Raw genomic sequence first — 19,714 nt, forward strand, 5'->3', positions numbered from 1 at the left:
GAGTTTTGTGAACCAGAAGAAAGACGTGCTCAACAGCCTCTGAGAAGTTGGGTGTGCAATACGGGTAGCTGAACCATGAATCTGCCGTGAACATTTTTGGCAGCATGGGAAAGAGCCTTCCCTCAGTTCCCATCCCCTTTTTGATGACTGGTTCATCAGTGTTCAAAGAAGTTCAGTGGTTCAGGATGCATGGCTCAGTGTTAAGAGCATCTGCTTGGCACGCAGAAGGTCCCAAGTTCAATCCCTGGCAGGGCTGGTGCTAGGCTTTCTGGTGCCCCAGGCGAATCACCCAATAGCGGCCCCCCCCCCATTAATAAAAAATACAGGGAAATTGAAGAGCACCAAACTCGAAACTTTTCACATTTTTAATTTGCTGATTTTTAATTTTAATTTTTCAAAAGAAAAATGTGATGTTATAAAAAAAATGTGAGAAGAAGTCCTTGCCGGCCATGTTAGGAAGGAGGGTGGCGGGATAGGATAAGGTGGGAGGCCAAGTTACACATTGGGGAGAGGGGGGTGGCTTGGCTTTGTTGAGGGCAGCTGGATGATAGGAGAAGACAAGATGCGTCAGGGAGGGGGCACCCAGTGGTGCCCCTAGGCCAGGTGGCGCCCTAGACGACTGCCTACTTTGCCTACTCCCACACACCGGCCCTGATCCCTGGCACCTCCAGTTTAAAGAATGAGGCAGTAGGTGAGTGAAAGACCTCTTCCAGAGACTCTGGAAAGCTGCTGCCTGTCTGAGTAGACAATACTGACGGTGATGGGCCAAGGATCTGATCCAGTATAAGGCAGCTTCATGTAGTCTGCGCTGACTACCTACTCTTCGAGAGGTCATCACAGAGCCAACTATATAACATTGTGGTGTGAACTATATAACATTATCTAGACTATATAACAATTATGGTGTCAGTTTGTTCATTACATATAACATTGTTCATTACACGAACAATGATTGGCTGGAGTCGCCCATGCGATTGATCCAGGAAGTAGTGCCCTCGGTAATGATCCATTCATTATAGGATTCTCACAATAAAGGTTGTAGGATAGTGGTGGCGGGGGGGGGGGGCGGGGGGGAGGAGGAATACTCTGTCACAGCAAAATTAAAGTTTGTTACTCTTTAAGGCGACGCTGGACTTCTGTTTAATTTTTGTCAAGGTAGAGGGTTGTTTCTGGAAATATTTCTGCTTCCTCCACAAAAATAATGAAAATGGGACACAGTTTGGTACAAACCTGCATTTCTTCTAATCTGAGTCGACCATCATGGCCGCTTAAATATTGCTGCCTTCTTGAGCAAGCAAACAGGCAAGTTGCTGGGCAGCCAACTAAGTGAGGTCCTGAGAGACCCACCTGAACAACTTAGAGAAGCCTGCAGAGAGTTTCACGTAAAAAAAAAAAAAGTCAGGTCTCCTGACTGCATCGAATATTTCTGACCAAACAAGAAAGGTACACAACTGAACCATTTCTGTGGGAAAGGGTACCTGACCATGGCAGCAAACTATCAGGAGTGAGGCCTCTAATTAATATCTTTGCCTTTGGTCACGGAAAAGAATCATTAAAAATTTTCTTGGTCAGTTTATAAGAAATGACTGTTGCATTGTAATGTCAAGAGCCATTTTGTAATATCCTTTGGTCCGAAACACGTATGCTCAGGGTCAATAATTATCATTTTTGTTTGTGACTGTACAATTTGATTCTTAATTGAGGCTCTCACTGGGGCCCATAGCTGGTGTTTCATCTACTTTGTAATAAGTACATGTGTATCTGTCAATATTTAACGTTTTTAATTCAACTAACAGAATTATTGGGCCTATACAATCAGATCTCCTTAACCTTTCGGTTCTTAATTCTCTGTCCCCAATGAACATACAGTCTAAATAATCTTGTGCCCAACCTCTATTTTAATTTTTTCAAGGCGTTTGAAAAGAACCCTGAAATGACTTTTGTCCATCCACTTGCTTATTTTTAATATTAAAGAATTCCGTTTCTGTGGGGGTTTTGGGACAAAAGGCTCTAAAATGAACTTCTGGATGACAGGCTGTGTCATCAGACGATGGAGATTCCAGAAGAAGACCATCATCATGGCCACCCAGCAGCTCCAGCAGAGGCTCCTGGGGAAACAGAGACCTTCCGTCTCCTCTGAGAAGTCATGGTCTGCAGAAGCTAGGCCACCAATGAGAGAAGCTGAGGTGGGTCCTGCCTGAACAACAAGGTCAGCCCCAAATGTCCCATTATTCTCTACATATGAGTGAATGGTGGCCATTTGCTTGTATGGGCAGAAGTCAAGAAAACCATCAGAGTGGGGTCAGAACTGTTCTTTGGTGACCAGACCTTAGTATCTGAGCTAAGGGTTAGGTTTCCCTTTCACCTTTGGCTGTGTCTTTGCCCAAGACTGAAGTAAGCTGAATTTCTCTGCTGGAACTCCATGGAGGCCATCAAGAAGACGCCCTGAAATTGCAGAGCCACACTTCGGGGTTTCATCCTGTCTTCTGATATCAGAATGGTCGAAAGAGACACATATTTAGACAGATGGACAGGTCAACAGACCATGACCACAAACATTTGCAGATGCATTTTGGGCTTGTGATTGCCCTTTTCCTATTCCAGGAAAAGATCCTTGAAAGCGTGGGGGTGGGGGTGGGGCATACTGCCTGCTGGGATCTTGGGAGACTGAGCCAAACTGAACTACTGATAAAACTCTTTTTGGGCAGGCCTTCAGAGACTAGCAGACTTCCTTATTCCTCCTCATGATTAGCAAAACCCAGAACTATGGAAGAAATTATGCGAATAATAATGCAAATATGAATTTGCACAGATTGCACAACCTGTAGAAAGTGCAGATTCCAGCCTTTCTTGTCAAAAAATCTGGATACATTCTGCCATGGTTTTGTGCCCAGCGGTCATTAGCTCACCCGCCAAATGGAAGCCAGTGTGGATAGATGGACAGTTGACGACTTGGAGAAGACACACAGACAGACAGACACCTGACAATGTATGATGTTGTTGGAGTGTATTGTGGCTAAGCATACAGACACACCACGCTTGGAGACCTGTGTGTTAGCATGGCTTGAAAACAGATCATTTAAAGGCACGGTGGTTTTTTAAAATTGTTGTTAAAAAAATCTCTCCTGCTTAATCAGGATGGTGGAAATGTTTGTTAAAAAAAAGAAAAAAACAGGACTGAATCTGTTGCTGTCTTTGGTTCTCAAAGCATCGGCGGGAAGGGAAGGGGTGCAGGCACAGCGAGAGGCGTGGGAGCAGGCCTGGCTCAAGGGCCTTGCATTCTACAACCAAGGAACTGGCTTGAGGTGCTGCTGGAGCTGCAGGCGCTTCCTGTCCTTTCTTAAGCGTGATGATTCCGCCAGCAAGGGCTGCTCATTCTGTCTCGCGTATTAAAAAGAGTCCCTGATTCATCAGCAGATTCAAAACAGTAATGGCAACAAACGATTTTTGTTTGCTTGGTTTTTCTTTCAGTTGCTTTCACGCTCAACAGAATCCGGAAGAAAGAAAAAAAGCAGACCCACCAAAAGGACACCAACCGTGCACCAGCTTTCAGGTTCTTCAGAGCTCTTGGTCAGACTGACCACTGGCCAGAAGGCCAAGAGAACGAGTTCACAAGGGCTCTGTGTTCTAAATCTGACTCCCTGCTCAGCCTTCCACAGAACATCCATATATGCAGGGGTGGCCAACGGTAGCTCTCCAGATGTTTTTTGCCTACAACTCCCATCAGCCCCAGCCATTGGCCATGTTGGCTGGGGCTGATGGGAGGTGTAGGCACAAAACATCTGGAGAGCTACCGTTGGCCACCCCTGGTATACGGCCAGGTGGGAGATCTCTTTTCCTCTGAATGAAGAGTCCTTGAGAACTCCTGGCTTTGCCCAGAGATGGGGGCTATTAGGGTTGGTGCTGAGAGAATGTTTTTTGCTGTTGTTGTGGATTTTGCTTTGGACCAGCAGGTCTTCCTACTGCGGCCCCCTCCCCCTCCGCAATCCCCTTCCCAGGTGTCCCCTTCCGTGCCAGATGCACGCCGTAAGGAAGGAATCCCTCTGCCTTGTTGGATGCACGAGCCACCGGGTGCAGGTTCCACTGGCCGATTGACCCCTGCAGTGGGTCCAACGGTGCCTTTCTGTCATCTGGGGTCAGCCCCAGGAGGAGGCTGATGAAGCTTCCGAAGTCGGATCGCCTCTGACGGGATACCCTCTTGCCCTCTCGCCTCCTTTTCAGAAGCAAAGAGGCAGTGCCCTGAAAGCCAGTGGGGACTTACTTCTGGGCAAACGTGCACGGGATCGGGGCCCTGCGGTGTGTTTCAGCGGGGTGCCAGCCAGGCAGCCCCACGGGTGGTTTGCTTTCCAAGCTCTTTCTTCTCTCTCTCTTCCCCCCCTCGCCTGCAGGGGGCAGGGGCCGGGGTGGGGTGCCTGGCAGACAACGGCTGGGTCTCGGCAGACCCTGTAATTAGGGGCGACTGACTCCCCCCGCCGCCCCTCCTCCCCTTCGGTGCGCCTTCGGCTTCCCTGGAGCGATTTCACTCGGGCAGATGAGCGCTGCAAAGGCTCCGCGGAGGCGCCCGCAGAGCAGGAGGTATGCGTGAGAAGCCCAGGAGAGAGAGCCAGCGAGATCCCTCCTCCTCCTCCGCCTCCTTCTCCTCCTCCTCCTCCTCCTCCTCCCCCTCCTACCTGGAGCTGCAGATCGCGAGAGCCGCGGCGGCGGCGCCGTACCTGGGGCAGGCAGAGGCAGCAGCGAGGCAGCCCCCCCCGTCGAGCGAGCGCGGGGCTGTGGGGCGCCGGGTGCCCCCGGCGGCGGTGGTGCTGCTGCCGCTGCGTGCCCGGTGGCGGCACGGGAGGAGCCATGCCCGCCGCGCCCCTCTGGGGCCGTGCGGCGGGGAGCGCCGTCGAGCTTGGGGGCGCGGGGCTGTAGGGGCTGCTGGGGCGCTGCGCTCCGCCGGGCGGCGGCGTTTCTGGTCTATGGCCCCCCTCGCGCCCTCCTAGACCATGCACAGGAACTTCCGAGAGTGGCTCTTCTACGTCTGTCTCTGCTTCGGGGTCCTCTACGTCAAGCTCGGGTGAGTGAGTGAGTGACTGGGGGTGGGGGTGGGGGGCTCGGGGGCTGCAGGGAACCTGCGAGGCTGGGGAGGCAGCGGCAGCGGAGGCCGGCATCGATCGGGCAGCCTCGGGAGATCGATGCCGGAGCTGGCAGGCGCGGGTCACGTGACGGTGGGGCGGAGGGGGGGCTGCCGGGTCCTTGGAGCCCAAACTGCCCCCTCCCCAAGAGAGAGCAGCCCGAGTGCGGCGTCTGGCCAGCCTGGCCCGGCCCGGGGGCTTGCGGAGGCTCGGAGGCTGCAGCTCTTCGGTTGCCCGAGGGGGGGGGGGGGGGACGAGCTCCCTCCCTCCCTCCCTCCCGGCCAGGCTGGGCGGGAGAGCCAGCCAGAGGAGCCCGCTGCAGCGCAGGCAGGCGGGGAGGAAGTGGCCGGGAGGCTCCTAAAGAAACCCCTCCCCTCCCCCCCCCAGGGCACGCCTGGAGAGAAGGGCCCGGCTGACTCCCGAGGAAACAGGGGAGTTTCTACTGCCGCGGGGTGGGTCTCGCGTGCCTGGCCGCTCTGCCGGGGTGGGCAGGGGACTCCTCCCGGCACCGAGGGGGCGGGGGGAGGCCTGGCCTGGGGAGAGGAGCAGCAGCGGCCCCGACGGGTGGGACAGGCGACCTCCTCACCGCCTGGGGAGCTGCCGGGCGGGGGGGAGGCGGGAGCCTGCAGCCGGCCGGCGGGCTGAGTGAGCGGAGCGCAGCGCTCCCCTGGCCTCCCCCTCCGCCCGCCCGCCGCGAGTTGTCTTTCCACATTCCTGAGCAGCCGCCGAGTTCTTACCTGTCGAGCCGCGCTGCCTCCGTCTCTCCTGGGCACTGCCGCCGCCGCCGCCGGCCGGAGGCTCCCTTGCTCTGGCTCTCTGCGCGCCTCTGGGCCCTCCCCGGCCACAAGGCCACCGGCTGCCCCGCCGGAGGGAGGGAATCGCCTCCCAACCACAGTCCCGCCCCGCAGGCCGGGCGTGTGGATTCGAACCCAGGCCCCGTGCTGAGTCTGGGGCTTGTGACTGGAGACGCGCTCGCCCAGCAGAGCCCCGGCTGGAGGTCCAGCGCGCCCGGCCCTGCCCCTTAGAGCCCGCTCTGGCCACAGCCCTTGGAGGGAGAGGGGCGCGTTTTCACCGGCCGCGCAAGGCCCGCAGTGCGCCACCCAGGCGCCCTTGCTGAGCGTGAGGCTGGGCCAGACCCTTCCGTCGACCTTTCCCAAGCCGGTGGCGGGTGCTGGAGGGGAGGGCTGGCTGCCGATCCTGCCTGTGCGATGAAGGTGAAGGGGCCAGGAGAACACGAGGCAGCGCCAATGGAGGGGGCTGTGACAAGATCTGCTCTGGGCTTTAAAAATACCCCTAGGATTTGTCTCCTAGAGCTTCATCCCAGGAGCCCTTCCTCCACGTCGGGGACCCCTGAGCTAGTGACAGGGAGATAGAGCCCAGCCCTGTGGCAACCCCCAGCCCCAGCCCCAGGTCTCCTCCGCCCCCTGCTGTCCGTCTAGGCAGGGCTGGATTAACAATGAGGCCAAATAGGCACTGGCCACGGGGCCCCCACGCCTTCAGGGGCCCTGCCGGCTTTCGCCACCCCGTTCCCCCCCTGCTTGCAGCCCTTCCAGCCTGCACTGGCTGCCGACAACGGAGCCCTCTTTGCCCGACTTGCCTGGTGCGTCTGCTGCGGGCGTCATCTCCAAGTTTGCCTCTCTCTACTTCTCCCCCGCGGCTTTGTCTGAGGGGCTTTTGAGAAGGGGCCTGCAGGCTGCAGCGGGGACCGCAGGCAGGGCGGGCGAGCGGGCGCTCCAACCCTGAGATCATTTGCCAGGGGGCCTCCCAAGATTTGGACTGCCTAGGGGTCTCCACAGGGTTGAATCCGGCGCTGCTTCTAGGGCGAGTGAGGCACAAATCGGAGGCATCCCTGGAAGGGTCCCCGGCGCTTCCTGGAGGAATCCAGCCCTTTTGTCTGCTGGGCGCTATAGCCCTATGAGACTGCTGGAGCCCCCAGCAGGGGTAGGGAACGTTGGCTCTCCAGATGTTTTTTTTTTGCCTACAACTCCCATCAGCCCTGGCCATTGGCCATGCTGGCTGGGGCTGATGGGAGTTGTAGGCAAAAAAACACCTGGAGAGCCAACGTTCCCTACCCCTGCCCCAGAGGCTGTGTGTTGTCTGGGGGAAAGCCAGGCTCTGGAAGCGAAGGCGCACGCAGGAGGACTCCGGGATTCAGGGCCCTCTCAAGGCTGTAGAAGCTCTGAAGCCCCCGTCACCCTCGGTCACCCGGCCTCTCCGCTTCAGAGCAGGGCACGATTCTCCCAAAGCGAAGCACTTGTCCTTCCCGATGCTTTGCGTATCTTGACATGGAAGGAAGTGCCGCTTGTCTCAGTTGGAGTCACCTGTGTCCGCGCCCCCTCCCACTGGCCAGTTCAGATCTTCATCTGCTCCTTGGGCCAACAGGAAAGACCAAAACTCCAGGAGGACCAAAAGGTGTGTGTGGCAGGCTCCGGGCTTCCGTGAGTCACCAACAACACAGGCAGGGGGACCAGCTTTCGGGAGCCACTGCTGATCCCTTCTTCAGAGAAATAAGGGAGCTGAAGACCTGACCGAATTAACAAATTGTTAATTAACTATTAACAAATTGTGTTCATCTTCAAGGGGAGGGACGGTGGCTCAGTGGTAGAGCATCTGCTTGGTAAGCAGAAGGTCCCAGGTTCAATCATCGGCATCTCCAACTAAAAAGGGTCCAAGCAAGTAGGCGTGAAAAACCTCAGCTTGAGACCCTGGAGAGCCGCTACCAGTCTGAGTAGGCAATATTGACTTTGATGGACCGAGGGGGGGTCTGATTCAGTAGAAGGCAGCTTCATATGTTCGTATGTTCAAGGTGTTCCTGGACTTTTGCTCTTTAATACTGCTACAAACAGACTAACACGGTTACCCATCTTGATCTATCTCGTTATGTCAACTGAGGGAGGTACAGGGGTTTTTTTTGGGGTGGGGGGGTGGGGGGGGAGCGGCCTATGGGGCACGGTCCCCCGCAGGGCTACCTTGGGGCCCTGAGGCGTCCGGTCAGCATTGCTGTTTGCCTAGGAGTCGCCTTCTTTCCCACCGTTTCCTGGGGCATTTAAGCGTTTTGCTGTGGCGCTTGTTGTCTGCCTGTTGCGTCTTCTGCCTGCCTTGCGCACCAGGCCTTCGAGGGGGTTTGAAATGTTCTGTGGCTGGATCCTGGTGTTGGCTTTTGGAGGAGGTTTTCGCTATGCTGCAGGGCGGCTGGCTGGCTTGGCTTCGTTGCTGGTGGCCTCTAGTCGGAATCGCGATTCTCGGTCGTGAAGAGGTATATTTTATTGGGCACTTGATGGCTGGGAGCTGATCTGCTGGAGATGAAAACGCTCTCCAATATTGTGTACGTCCAAGAAGCCACACCGTATATCTAACGGGGGAGGCTGCGAGGTGCCTCTTCAGACTTGGGAATAAGTCCCGCTAAAGTCCGTTTCAGAGTGCTCCACACCGGACGTATCGATTTCAGTGGGAGAGGCCAAAGTGCGAGTCCTAGGGATGGAATTAGCAAGTCTGCAACACTTCAGTAATTATAGAGTTAGGGAAGGAAAGGTCCCCTGTGCAAGCACCAGTCGTTTCCGACAATGGGGTGACGTTGCTTTCACAACATTTTCACGGCAGACTTTTTACGGGGTGGCTTGCCATTGCCTTCATTTTACCGACCTCGGAAGGATGGAAGGCTGAGTCAACCTGAGCCGGCTATCTGAAAACCCAGCTTCCGCCGGGGATCGAACTCAGATCGTGAGCAGAGTTTAGGACTGCAGTACTGCAGCTTTAACACTCTGCGCCACGGGGCTCTCTATTATAGACTTAACCTTACTGATATTGCTAGTCAACCGGAAGTCACATATGTTTACTGTAACCTACCTGTTAGCTAGAGAGAAAGCCTGCGAAAGACTGTAGGAGGACTTAGTTAAATGACCAGTAATTGATTGGAAATCAATGTATTGCCTATTCTGCATTTTATGGCATCTCTTCCTCCCTTTGTCTAAGTTTGGAGAAGAGAGGCCATTCCTAGCTTTGGTCTCAAGCTGTAAACATGTAGGAAGTTAGTGTCTGTTATTTTCTTCCCAGGTCACCCTTCCCTTGTAGTTTTAAGTAAAGCAATCGTATTCTTTCCAACACACACATGATCTCTGCGTATTCTTTGCTGTGCTACTCATTTCTAGCTCTGCTAAATAACATTTTTCTCTACGAATCCCCAACACCTAGAGCAACCCTCCCATCCCATCCCTCACAAAAGGGCTTCATTCGGCCCAGGGAAATTGCTGCGTGCTTGAAGTCTCGTCGGCGCGCAAAGGCGCACAAGTTCTTTTGAGTAGATTCCGCCGAAAAGCATGACAACCAATCCTCCCCCTAAACCGTGGAGCCTTGTGAGGGGAAACTCTGCTTTAAAGTTGTGAACTGCTGCATAAAATGAGTGTGCTGTGGGGCCATCCTCCCTGAGCGAAGACAAAAATGTGTGCGCCGGGGGCTCAAGTACTGCGAGCTGGCTCACACTAACTCGACTTAGAGCGAAGGAACGCTGGTTCCAACTGAGGCGGTTTGGAGAGACGGGAGGTTTTCTACTCCTCAGTTTGTGACTGCAGCCCAGGGACTGTCGTTTCCAGGCAGGCAGGCGAGAGACAGCGTCAGTTTTCAGCGCAAGAGGACTGTCTCCCCTTCTGTACATAAGAACATAAGAGAAGCCATGTTAGATCAGGCCAATGGCCCATCCAGTCCAACACTCTGTGTCACATAAGAACATAAAAGAAGCCATGTTGGATCAGGCCAATGGCCCATCCAGTCCAACACTCTGTGTCACACAGTGGCCCAAAAAAATTATATAGATAGATAGATAGATAGATAGATAGATAGATAGATAGATAGATAGATAGATAGATAGATAGATAGATAGATAGATAGATAGATAGATAGATAGATAGACAGACAGACAGACAGACAGACAGACAGACAGGCAGACACACTGTGGCTAATAGCCACTGATGGACCTCTGCTCCATATTTTTATCTAAACCCCTCTTGAAGGTGGCTATGCTTGTGGCCGCCACCACCTCCTGTGGCAGTGAATTCCACATGTTAATCACCCTTTGGGTGAAGAAGTACTTCCTTTTATCCGTTTTAACCTGTCTGCTCAGCAATTTCATCGCATGCCCACGAGTTCTTGTTTTGTGAGAAAGGGAGAAAAGGACTTCTTTCTCTACCTTCTCCATCCCATGCATTATCTTGTAAACCTCTATCATGTCACCCCGCAGTCGACGTTTCTCCAAGCTAAAGAGTCCCAAGCGTTTCAACCTTTCTTCATAGGGAAGGTGTTCCAGCCCTTTAATCATTCTAGTTGCCCTTTTCTGGACTTTCTCCAATGCTATAAGATCCTTTTCTGTGGGGAGGCTCGTCTGGTTTTACGCATGGCGAGAATTGCTGAAAAGGCTCACAGACATTCTCACATTTTGACATATTCCTGTTTTATTGCTTTCGCCTGCTCGCGCTGCTGAGATCAAAGGTTTGCTCAGTTGGTTCATTTGACCATTCCGCCGTTGGATCTTGAAGTTGTACCGTTTTGCATCCTGAGACCCTGCCTTCCAGCTATGTGTGGCTCTGCTCACTGCACCGGATTCCTCGTCTGATGCTTAGAGCTCACGAAAGCTTCCGTTCCGAATAAAACGAAGTTGGCCTTAAATGTGCGACTTGACTCCTGCTTTGTTCTACCGCTTCAGACCTCCGCGGCTGCCCACTTGGATCTGAGAAGCGGTTGTTTAGCGGGAGGAAGGGACTAACTTGTTGACAAGGCCTGAAACTTTATAGGTTACGATTGTGCATTTCCATTAAAAAGAGCTTAACAAAATAAAAGTTCCTTCCAGGAGCTGGGCTAAATCAGTCCGAAAGGGGAATGGAGGATTTTGCCCTCCGGCGGCCGCTAGCCTAAGGGAAGGAGGCAGCTCTGTCTGGCACGAGTCGTTCCCACGTTCAGGTCACCCTGATGTTGTCCAGGGAGGAAGGCAGAGGCGTGGGAGCCAGCCTCTGTCAAGGTAGTTCGGGGGGAAGAAGCCGTGCTGGTTCTGCTCTAGAAGAGCTAGTTTCGAGTCCAGGGGCGCCTTTGAGAGCAACAGGATTTCCAGAATCAAGGCTCCCTTGACCAGTTAAGTCGACGAGAGATTTGAAAGTTTATCCCCCCCGAAAATGTTGTAAGTCTCTGAGACCCTTCTGGACTCCAAACTAGCTTCTGTCCAACGATCATTTCTGTCGAGAATTTGTCTCAGGCAGAGATTTCTCAAGGGGTACCAAGAAAATGTCGACCCGGGGAGCTGAATTTCCCAGCTGTCACATAGCGCATGTGTCCCCCTCCCCTTTTGTTGGAGGGGGGGCATCACTTTCTTGATCTATTTCAGCTGCATCTATAGAGTTCAGAATCGACAATCCCCGGGACTCGTGTGTTACCAGAGCAGGACCCAAGGGGGGACGCGGAATTAGTTTGCTACAAGATTTCCAGACGGAAAAACGAGAACTCTTTTGTCCCTGTATTATTTTATACAGGGACAGGTTTTATTACTATTATTATACGTAAGTTGTTCTTGTTCTTGTTGTTGTTGTTGTTATTATTACTGTTTCAAGAAACAGTAACGGACATCAGCTTATTCAAACTAAACGCAAGTCTTTCTTCACTAGCAATCCGTCCCCCAAATGGCTAGCAGATACGCACAGCGAACACTTTGCAGACACGGGATAAGGGACTCTCCTTCGCTGGGGTCCAAAGCGAGCGGGCACTGCTCGGGACACTACCAGATGAAAAAAATGTCTTCCCCGTTGGGCAGGATGATGCTCCAGACGTGACCAGCTGACCAACTGGTCCCATAGGCACCGGGGCAAGCTACCACCTCGGGCTGAAGCAAGGCATTATTTTAGTAGGGGGAAGTAGTTTCTGGAGAAATGCCCCGAAAAGAAAAGCATTTTGTACGAAAGAAGGACGTTATATCAGTAGCAGTGAAAAATATGCCTTCTCTAAGCGAGCAATGCCTGGTCTAGACATCCACCCGCCACACTCGATCATTGTACGCCTCGAAGCCTGGCAAGTAACTCTGAATTTCCCTATTAAGGAATGTATGAATAAACTCTGTTCAAAAAAGGTAAACGAGGGGGGGAAACGTGGTGCCAGGTGATGCAAGAACTCTGTTTCCAGTTTCATATTTGCGACCAGCCGTCGTCATCAAGAACATGTCTGAGGGTTCCAGGGCGTTTATTCATTTTTTTTATTTACCTTATTTCTAGTCCGCCTTTCTCATTTGGACTCAAGGCGGAATGCGCAGAAGGAGTCAATAGAATTGAAAGGGCAGGACGTGATTGGGGTTGTAGAACAAATTAGAGATCTAAAAAGAGAACTGAAGCAGAGTATAAGCAATAACAAGGCACATCAAATTGCTGGATATTGAGACTTTGCAAGCAAGAAAACCTGGTAGGGAAAGGGTTAAGGGAACTCTCTCTCTCTCTCTCTCTCTCTCTCTCTGGGGTACCCTTGGCAATTGGCCCCACCCTCTCATTGGTTAGATACTGAGCCTCTTTGGCCCCTGCTTGCCTTCTGTGCTCCATCTGATACAGGACCCCACTTTTTCTCTCTCTTACCTGGCCTCCGAGCTATGGCAAGTGAACCTTTTCCAAGTCAATCGGTTCACAATAAGTTAAACGTCCCTGCATGAATATATGTCCTGTAAGATGTGCTTCTGTTTCTGTGAGTAAAATATCTTTCTCTCGTTGCCATTGGATACTTTGTAACTTGTTTGAACAGCATCCTCTTAACCTGGAGGCTCAGGGATCCTGCGCGAAGCTCTTGCGCTTCCAAGGCAAACGATTTCTTTTTGACATTTAACCCAATATAAATGACACCAAACATTACCTAGTCGGATCTTAGGTTCAGCAGGCTGAACTCAGTGGTTGACACCGCAGGTATAGACTTCCCCAACCACAGGCCTCTGTCCGATGTATCCCTAGGATAACGCTCCCCCACCCAGCATTCCCACCTTACACTGTAAATTGCCAATTGCCGTGTGTGAAGTGTGAGAGTTTGGCTGTGGTGGTGGCTGAACAGGCGAGCAAAGGGAAACCAGGGCAAAGCCCCCCCCCCCCCCTTTCTCGCTCTCCCTTTCCAGACTCCATCCGTTTCCAGCTGGTTGGTTTTCGGGGTGGGGGGCTGAGGAAGACGCTGGGTACATACATACATCTAGAGGTGGGAGGGTCTGGAGAGAATGGAGCCCGATCGCTCGGTGTGGCTGTGAAATGACCCTGGAGAGTCTGAGGGGGGCGGGGGGAAGGAGTCGGAGAAGCCCCAGCCCGGGGCGGTCAGCCAGCTTGGTGTAGTGGTTATCTGCGCCGAGAACCGGGTTTGATTCCCCACTCCTCCACTTGCAGCTGCTGGAATGGCCTTGGGTCAGCCAGAGCTCTCGAAAGGGCAGCTGCTGCAAGAGCTCTCTCAGCCCCACCCACCTCACAAGGTGTCTGTTGGGGGGTGGGGAAGTAAAGGAGATTGGGGGCGGCTCTGAGATTTGGAGTGAAGGGCGGGGTATATATTTCTTCTTCTTCTCGCCTCCTCTTCTGCAAGGAAGGCCCGGAGCTGAGAACCGCGACGGTCATTGGCGGCGGGGGTGGGGGGCAGGGGACTCAGGCCCGAGTGCTGGCTTCCCGGGGGTCAAGGCGAGGATCTCCACGTGGGTATCAAGGAGAGGACTGGGGGGGGGGGCGGCAAAGGGGGGGGGACGGGCAACCCGGAATGGACTCCAGGGAGGAACCAGCTGAGGGTCGGCAGAGCCAGGGAGGAGGAGGAGGAGGCCTCCGGGAGAAGGCTTGGCACAAAGCCTCCGCAGCAGCCAATCCTGCCCAGGCGCTGGGGCAGCCCTTAGAACAGCCGGATCAGGCCCCCGAGCAACTGGCTGTAATCTGCTTCCTTCCCCCTCTCTCTTGCTTCCTGTTGCATCTCAGCTTGTTTTGCCAGGCTTGCTCAATTACACAGGAGCTACAGAGCAAAGCCTCTATTTTCTCCATTGGCTGAGACTCCTCCGTCGGAGAGGAAGAGGGGACAGCAGAGCTTGTTTCTCCAGTCTCTCTCAATCGCACAGCAGAGCTACTGAGCCAAGCTTCTCTTCCTTCTCCCCTCCTGGTCCCCTGGCCAGTCTGAAGCAGGGATGTGGGGGTCACAAGGAAGGAAGGAAGGAAGGAAGGAAGAAAGGAAGGAAGGAAGGAAGGAAGGAAGGAAGGAAGGAAGGAAGGAAGGAAGGAAGGAGCCAGAGCTTCTTTTGCCCAGTTCCCTGGATCCCATAGAAGAGATACAAAGAAAGCACCTTTAAGACCAACAAGTGCTAACGTTTTAAGCATGTTTTAAGGGTTTTTTTTTAAATATTTAATTGTGTTTGTATATAAAGTTTATATCTCTGCTATCTAATATTAAATAAGAACACACATGGCTTGATCAAACCTGTCCCGGCTCAACCTGAACTCATTTATATCCGATCCGGCCCTCTTAACAAATGAGTTCGACAGCCCCGCCTTAGAGGGTCTGCCTGCCCTGGTGAGGGAGGAAAGGAAAGGTCCCGCGTGCAAGCACCAGTCGTTTCCGACTCTGGGGTGATGTTGCTTTCACAACGTTTGCACGGCAGACTTTTTACGGGGTGGTCTGCCATTGCTGTTGGGGTTTACATATACCTTTAGCAGAGTAACGTGGAGAGAACCCCAAAAGCAGCCAGGCACACGGTTTAGCTTAAGAATAAAAGTAGTTTACTTTTCTAATGAGGAAAGGGTTAACTGGGATTTCTAGAAAACAAAGAAGGAGTCAATCTCCTTTCTACCCTCTAGACTACATCTCGACTCTCGTGAGTCCTAACTTCAACTGCATGGAGATCGAAGGGCTTAACACAAAGGGCTATAAAACTGACCGAATGGTTTCCCTCAGACCACCACCCAAATATATGGATTAGCCTATTAGGGCTCTCCCTCAATGGTCACCATGCATATTGACACCTAGCCTTGGCGGGAAGTACGTACAAACATTCTCATTGGTCCTACCTACTCACTGGCTAAACATCAGCATGCATCTACAAACATTTAATTAACTCATGACAACAGGAAGTGAAATTGCATCAGAAACCCAACAATTGCCTTCCCCAGTCTTTTACACTCCCCCCCCCCCCATCAAGCTGGGGACTCATTTTACCGACCTCGGAAGGATGGGTCAGCCTTGGGTTGGCTACCTGAACCCAGCTTCCGCCGGAATGGAACTCAGGGGGTGAGCAGAGAGTTCAGACCACAGCACTGCAATACTGCTGCTTTACCACTCTGGCCACGGGGCCGCTCTGGTGAGGGAGAGCCAGGGGCAAATCCCTGTCCTGGAATTGGGGGTGGGGGGGCTGGTGGTCCAGGCCCACAGGCTCCGCCTAGGCCCCCTGGCAGGAGTGTTGGGAGGAGGAGGAGGCTGGAAGGCTGGGGGAGAAGGGGAGCGAAAATGAAGCCAAGAAACAGACCCGGCACTCCTCGGGCGGGGGTGGGAGGTGAGGGGCTCTCCAGCAGCCAGCAGGTTCTGTCCCCAAGCCCCACGGGTGGAGAAAGCGCATCAGCGGTGGCCAACGGTAGCTCTCCAGATGCTTTTTGCCTACCATCAGCCCCAGCCAGCGTGGCCAATGGCTGGGGCTGATGGGAGTTGTAGGCAAAAAACATCTGGAGAGCTACCGTTGGCCACCCCTGGCATAGATGACCGGGGAAGGCGATGGCAAACCACCCCGTAAAAAGGTCTGCTGTGAAAACGATGTGAAAGCAGCGTCACCCCAGAGTCGGGAACGACTGGTGCTCGCACAGGGGACCTTTCCTTTTCCTTTCCTCTGCAAGCACACCGTTTCCGCCCACATATAGCGATGCGTCTATCGTATCGCTGCTCAGTTCATGGGTTCTACAATCGGAAACGGCTGTTGTAAGCAAAGAAACAAAAACGGGTCAGAGGCAAGGAATGCAGGAGAAGAGAGCAGGGAAGTGACAACCTCCAACCTGACAAAATACCCCCCCAACAGTCTATGAGCTCTCAGAGGATTAAGGCGGCCGATTTCCCCCCTCTCCAGAGCATGCTTTTCTCTGACCCCCCCTGTAAAAGACTGCGGAAGGCGATGGCAAACTCCCTGTAAAAAGGTCTGCCGTGAAAACGTTGTGAAAGCAGCGTCACCCCAGAGTCGGGACCGACTGGTGCTCGCCCAGGGGACCTTTCCTTTTCCTTTCCTCCCATCGCAGGACTGGCGCCCCACCTGCCTGGCTCCCGAGGTCGGAGGGAATCCCGCTCGCCCGGCCTCTCCATCTCCTTGGGGTTCCACTGGGGGCGCTTTGAACCGGGCGGCCCGGAAAAATCCACGCTTCTCTTTGCAATCGGGCTTTCCCAATTTAAAATCGAGTATTTTGACTCGTAAGAATTTACATCGCGTGATGAAGGAGGGGGTGGGGGGTGGGGGTTCGTCTTATGGCTTCCTCAGAAGCCAGCCCCGGGGAGGTCTCGGGGATCCTGGACTCTGGGGGATCCGCTCCCGAGGTTTCCAGAAAGCTCCCCCCCCCAATTGGATCAGGGCGCGTCCCCATCGGTTCCAGCCGGCTGGTCCCGATCTTCTTCCAAAGGAGAAGATGTCATAAATAAACTTATTTGCTCCAAACCAGAAGATGTAAGAAATAACACGAAACGGCTGTGTGGGAAGCAAAAAAGCGAAATTCTCCAGAAACGAAAAAGTGGTATATCCCCCCCCCCTTTTTTTTTTTTTTTGCATTCTAGCACCTTCAGAAATATCTGGGCGCAAGCAAAGAGCGCAGACGGGGGGCCTCCCCGCGTTCTCGATATACCGGCTCCGTTCCTGTTTCTCTTCCCCCTCCCCACGTTGTTTTGCTCGCTCTCGTGGTCCCTTCGACGGCAAAGGGGATCTCCTCCCCTGTCTTTCCCGCAGGATTCTCAGGGAGATGAAATGGAGGGAAGGGGAGAGAACTTGTTCCATGTGGGAGAGGGAGCGAAACGGGGGCACGACGGAGGGGGAGGGACCTGAAGAACCAGGAGCTGAGCACCCAGCAAAACGAGATTGTGGAAAAGCTCCCCCCCCCCCCGCGCCCCTCGGTTGTCGGTTGAGATTTTCTGCTTGGAATAGACATCAAGCAATATTGCGTTTCCCAAGAAAGACGGGGCTTTATCGCGGGCCAGCCCTTGCTGGAGACCCGGCTCTTCCTTCCGACGTTCCTTTCCTGGGGCACTGCAGCCATTGCCTGCAAGGGAATCTCGCTGTTTTCGCCCAGTAAAACCCGTGGCGCAGAGTGGTAAAGCTGCAGTGCTGCAGTCGGAGCTCCCTGCTCACCAGGCTGAGCTCGATCCCGGCGGAAGCTGGTCTCAGGTAGCCGGCTCTAGGTCGACTCAGCCTTCCATCCTTCCCAGGTCGGTCAAACGAGCTTGCTGTGGGGAAAGCGTCGAGGACCGGGGAAGGCAATGGTAAAGCCACCCCGTAAAAAGTCTGCCCTGAAAACATTGTGAAAGCAACGTCACCCCAGAGTCGGAAACGACTGGTGCTTGCACGGGGGACTCCCTTTACCTTTAAATCCCGTCTGCTGAGTGCGGTGAAAGCGGGTGGGCGGTGTCGGGGGCAGCGCAATTCGACAGGCTCTAGAGGGCAGGCAGGCAGGGAGGGAGGCCTCCCCCGGGTCTGGGCTCTAGAAGTCGCCCTCGGAGTGAAGAAGGCCCGTTCCCAAAGGGCCCAAGCCAAGGCGCCAAGGGCAGCGCTGGGTCTGGGCCTGGCAACGCGTGGCCCCCTCCCCCAGCGCCCCAGCCTCTTGGGGCCAGTCCGGCTGCGCAGGACGCGAAGCAGCGGGCAAGAGGACGACGGCCTCCCCCGACGCTGCAGGCGACCCTTTCCGCAGAGGGAACGAGGGGACTGATATCCGAAGGTGCTCGGAGCGAAGGAGGCAGCCTTTAGGTCCTGCAAGGGAGGGAGAAGGCCCAGGCCGTAGAGGCCGGCAGTTCCCGTGGGTTTCCCATCAGGGAAGGGAGGGGCGGCTTCCCCAGGGCTCTTGCGGATGCGTCTGGAAGCCGAGCGGCCTGTTGGGCCACGGGGACCCCGGCAGCAGGGCAGAGCGGCCCGCCCTTTGGTCCCTCGACGCCTTTGGTTCCTCCGGCCCGCGGGCCAGTGGCGCTTGGGACGGGCTGGACGGGCTGCTCCTGCTCTCGCTTGCGCCTGCGCGGAACTCTGGCGGGCTTGGAGCATGGCTACGGGGCGCTGCCTTCGACAGACCCAGCGCTGGTCCCTCAGAGTCAGGACGGCCGACTCCCAGGCAGCGCCTCTCCCGGGCAGGGGTGGGCTAACTGTGGCTCTTTCGCACATACGGTGTGGCTCTTGAAGCTCCTGTTGAGGGGTGGCTCGAAGGATGCATTTAAAGTTGCTTTCTTTCCACCTCTCCCCCCATCTCTTTGCTTCCCTCCCTGTCTTGCGGCGCTCTCACATCTGGACGTTCGGGTTCTGTGGCTCTCCAACAGCTGACATTTGTTCTAAGCGGCTCTTACCTTAAGCAAGTTTAGCCACCCCGGGGAGGTCTGTCCCACCACCTGCTGCTCGGGCCTTTCAACTGGAGATGCCCGGGATTGAACCTGGGACCTTCTGCAGAGACTCTGCAGCCCTGCCAAGAAGCCGACTTCCTTCACCCTCAAGCAAGCCTCGGCCGGCTTCCCAGCAGGCAGCCTCAGCCTCAACAGGCCGACGCCCCCCACCCCTGGTTGAGTTGATCATCATCACACACACAAGGATGCACTTTCAACCCACTTCCAAATTTCCAACTCGCTCTGGCCAGTTCACACAGTAAAATGCAGCTGGCAGGTGTCCTCGAAGTGGCTTGAGAGCGCCTTGTTCAGGGAGAGCGGGATCGCAGCCTGCCTCGGAAGTGTTTCATCCCGGCCGAAGGAGGCGCCGCCCGGGCCCTCCCAGAGTTTTGACAGGGGCTGCCCAGTTGGCCCCGGGCGGGGGCAGAGGGCGAAAGAGAAGGGCGTCGGCGAGCCCCGCTGGATCTGACCAGCCGCCCGCCGGCCCAGCGACCGCCCGGTTCCCCCAGGAGGGCCAGCGTTGCGTGCCCTGCCCTGAACGGGCGTCTGGGGCCCGGCGCGGGCACTGAATGCAATTGGACCCAGGATCCGGACCGCTGAAATCCAGTCCTTGAGGGCTGCGCGTCCCGAAAGCACGCTTGAAAGCCATGGGGTGGGGGGGAGGGGCTGACGCAGGATGAGTTGGTTGAGTCTGCGGGCGGGCGGCCTGTTCCAGCCCCTATCCCATCAGCCGGCCTCCCTTGCTGGGACCTCGTGCTTTACAGACTGTGCTGCTATCCTATTTGTTATCGCCATCATTTGTCTTGGGCCGAAAGCGGCTGTGTCCTGCGAAACCTGCCCTTCCAGCCTGACCGTGCACCGATCGGTTTTATCGTTCTGTTACTTGATCTGCTGATTTTATTGTGTCGTTTTCAATTGAAATGGTAGGTTTTTATCGTTGTTCGGTTTATGTTGCGATCCGCCCTGAGCCCTTATGGGAAAAGGCGGAATAGAAGCCTACCAAATCAATGACGTCGTTTAGGAGGATCAAGCTGTTGCTTCGA

General features: G+C 54.6%; 1 protein-coding gene across 1 annotated transcript in view; it reads left to right on the top strand.

The window, feature by feature from the left end:
* The first annotated feature begins 4,929 nt into the window (after positions 1-4,929).
* WNT7B (Wnt family member 7B) overlaps positions 4,930-19,714 on the top strand; it is a 145,995-nt gene continuing 131,210 nt past the window's right edge. Inside the window, exon 1 of the mRNA XM_060254235.1 lies at positions 4,930-5,056. Coding sequence (XP_060110218.1) covers positions 4,986-5,056 — 71 coding nt within the window. The 5' untranslated portion in view covers positions 4,930-4,985. The remainder of the gene's footprint in view (positions 5,057-19,714) is intronic.

The sequence above is a fragment of the Heteronotia binoei genome, chromosome 14 (genome assembly GCF_032191835.1).
Source record: "Heteronotia binoei isolate CCM8104 ecotype False Entrance Well chromosome 14, APGP_CSIRO_Hbin_v1, whole genome shotgun sequence".
Taxonomy (NCBI): Eukaryota; Metazoa; Chordata; class Lepidosauria; order Squamata; family Gekkonidae; genus Heteronotia; species Heteronotia binoei.